This window comes from Sinocyclocheilus grahami, unplaced genomic scaffold, assembly GCF_001515645.1.
Source record: "Sinocyclocheilus grahami isolate Dianchi unplaced genomic scaffold, SAMN03320097.WGS_v1.1 scaffold80.1, whole genome shotgun sequence".
NCBI lineage: Eukaryota > Metazoa > Chordata > Actinopteri > Cypriniformes > Cyprinidae > Sinocyclocheilus > Sinocyclocheilus grahami.
The window spans coordinates 463245-466657 of record NW_015505259.1 but is presented as its reverse complement, the minus strand read 5'-3'; the positions used below and the strand labels follow the sequence as shown (position 1 = coordinate 466657).

The 3413-nt window shown below is 38.3% G+C and overlaps 1 protein-coding gene across 1 annotated transcript in view; it reads left to right on the top strand.

Moving 5' to 3' along the window:
* LOC107586360 (unc-80 homolog, NALCN channel complex subunit) overlaps positions 1-3413 on the top strand; it is a 59415-nt gene that overhangs the window by 43156 nt on the left and 12846 nt on the right. Inside the window, exons 47-48 of the mRNA XM_016273681.1 lie at positions 910-1080; positions 1187-1279. Coding sequence (XP_016129167.1) covers positions 910-1080; positions 1187-1279 — 264 coding nt within the window. The remainder of the gene's footprint in view (positions 1-909; positions 1081-1186; positions 1280-3413) is intronic.

Genomic DNA, 3413 nt, shown 5'->3' with positions numbered 1-3413 from the left:
TTATGTGAACGTAAACAGATGAGAAAGAAACCACACATGTACAGTATTTTTAGATCTGCGTATGTTCGGTGTTAAAGAGACAGCAGCCTAATAAACGTGCTGCCTGTCATTAATGTTAATCAAAGAACAAAAGAAAATCTTTTACTGATCTTGACTGAATATATTTAATAACTTTAATTGATTAATCTATATTTTATTTATGAAAAGAAAACTATGCAGTGTTTTTAAACTTTTAATTACAGTTTCTGTACCTGAAATTTTGTTCAGTTGTATTTATTTATGATATTGCTAATTGATTTGTTTGTTCCTATCTTATTACTGACTGTTTACTTGTCTTTAACACTTTAATATTTGAAATGTATATGAATCTAGTTGTTTTTGCTGTGGTATTTTTTTTTAAAGCACAGGAAAAATTCCTCTTGCAGTGTTCTGTAGGCTGCTGATTTGTTGCTTGTGTTATTCAGCTGCAACAGAATGCTTTATAAAAAGACAGAATAAATGTTTGACATCTAAATGTTTGACTTAATTTTTTTTATATTGGATTTTTTTATCTTATTGGAATCGAAACTAGGAATCGATAAGAATCGGAATCGATAAGCTGAATCGGAATCGGAATCGATAAAATTCAAACGATACCCAACCCTAGATTTAGATCTAGATTACTGATTTTAGTTTTTAGCTAATAATTCAATCCAGTCAAAGGATATTAAACATGTTTCTGTGAGTTTGTTGGGGCACTTTTAAAGTCTGGTAGTGTGATCCTCAGTTATTTAGTGCATGATGACCAGTTTTTCTCTGTAAACATTTACAAAATCGGCAAGTGACTAAAGTGTAAAGTGTATTTTAGACTACAATGGACTCTTTCTTTTTGAAAAGAGAAAATTCTATTTCCAAAATTTCTCTTGTCAGTTTGCAAATGCTGATGGTTCTTGAGGCTTTAGTTCCGTGTTACCTGCAGAAGATGAAGGGTAACACACAGACTCTGGAGTCGGTGTCTGCAGCGAGGGATGAGATAGCTGCCATAGCTGCTCTGGCCACTTCTCTGCAGGCTCTGCTCTACAGCGTGGAGGCATTGACACGGTCAGTCCCAGAACACAGCCTTTACTGTAATTACATACTGTCCTAGATGTTCCCTGTGTCATGTATAATTTATTATTGTGTTATCATTTGATTTTTTAATTCATAGACCTATGACTGCACCTCAGATGAGTCGATGTGATCAAGGCCACAAGGGAGCAACTACTGCCAACCACACCATGTCTGGAGGACCAAACACCAGGTCAGGGCAGATATAATGTGTTCATTTCTATTGTCTGTACACAAAAAAACTTTAGTATAAAGAGTTCAGTACTGAAAAGTAAAAATCGATACAGCATAGTATCACGATATTTTCCGCAGCAATACTGTATCGATACACGGACGCCAAGTATCATCTTTTATTATACTATTTGGTAGAATAATAAAATCAATTTCTTTACAGTCCACTAGATGGTTGTGTTGAGTTTTTTTTTTAAATCCGTTAATGCACGGCAAGCCATGCATTCCATGGTCATTTGCCAAGTTATAGACAAGTTAAAACTAGTATTGCTCTTTGCAGCACAATATTTAAAAATTAAGGTTATTTTCGTCAGTTACGGAATTATAGAATTACAGAATTATAACATTTATTTGAATTAATTATCGATCGTTTCTTCTTCGAGAGAGAGAAAGAAAGATGACAGTTGTGTGTGTGAATTACCTGCATCTGTGCGTCTCTCTACAAACAATGAAGTTGTGAGTTTAATTACTTAAACAGAGATTTTACCTCTTCGTTTCTGAGGAATATAATGCAGTGATCCCGTATCTAAGCCATTTTATTAATAAAAGTAGCGGGGCAGAGTTGACACATTTATGTTGGACTACTCCTGAACGTTTCTGTGTGCACACCGGGATTTCTCTCTCTCTCTCTCTCTCTCTCTCTCTCTGTGCAAGTGATGTGTGTCTGTGCGTTTGTGTGTGTCAATTGCAGCAGCGCATTAATATAGAATGGTGATTAAACTGACTTGGAAATACCTGTGCATTAAAGGTTTTAATGCATATCTGCCAGCCAATCAGAATCAAGAATTCCAACAGACCATGGAATAAATGAAAGTAAAATATTCTAAGAACACAGCAGTGCATAGTATACCTGTTGTAGCACACTGTTTACTTTAAGAGTACATGTTATGTTTAATTTAAATGTAACATTTTTATTTTAATGTAAGACTATGTTTTATTTATTTTAAATTTAACATTAATTTACTTTCAAATGCGCCAATTGCTGAAGGGTCTGCACACATTTTTTGTTCAAGTTCAAGTTGCATTGTTCAAAATACCTGTAGTAGCCCAGCAGTGCATACCTGTTTACATGTAATTAAAGGGGTCATGTGATGCGATTTCAATTTTTCCTTTCTCTTTGAAGTGTTACAAGCTCTTGGTGCATAAAGAAGATCTGTAAAGTTGCAAAGACTAAAGTCTCAAATCCAAAGAGATATTCTTTATAAAAGTTAAGAGTCAACCACACCTACCTAAAACGGCTCGTTCTAACACGCCCCCACATGTCTACGTCCCAATGTGGGAAGATTTGCATAACGCCGCCCAAATGTTCACGCAAAGAAAGGCGTAACTTTTATTCTCGCTGTAGTATTGTTGCCGCTGCCGCCATGTCATGGAGACACTGTGTTTCGTTGTGAAAGCGAAACTACTTTGTTTGGTCTTCCAAAAGAGGACGATATCCGCTTCGTCATGCCTGGAGCTGATCCGTGCTGGTCGCTGAGGAAATACATCAACATCGCTCGGTGGATCGCCGGATTGGCTTTCACCGTGGACGAAGCGGAGTCCAGTCCAGGGTCGTCACATGTGGTTGCCGCAAGCCCACCGGCCGCTCCTTCGTTGAATCCACCGGCCACGCCATTCTCAAGCTCACCTGCCTCCTCTCACTCAGCCCACCGGCCATTCCTCACTCTAGCCACCAGCCTTCGCTCACTCTAGGCCGCCGCCGCATGTGACGCTGTGTTTCGTTGTGAAAGCGAAACTACTTTGTTTGGTCTTCCAAAAGAGGACACGACTAGAAATCAGTGGTTAAGTTGTATTTACAACACTGTTCCAGAACACTTCAACCCAAATATTTAGATGTGTGAGTCAGTGTGTTTCCTGATCCTGGTAGAGTAGACTACAATGCCGGCTGTTCTGACTCACAGACTGTAAGTACGTTTTTTTATATTTAAAGAATTTGCCACTGATGAGTCAAACGTGAGTTTTGGGCAGTGTAGAGTAGCGCTTGTTGTTTGTAATTTCTCCGATCACAAATACAGACATGGTTTTATGTTACGCTCTGGCCTGACAGGGCATCACAGTATGGTAAGGGGCGTAACATTTCCGTCACACGCTTGAGG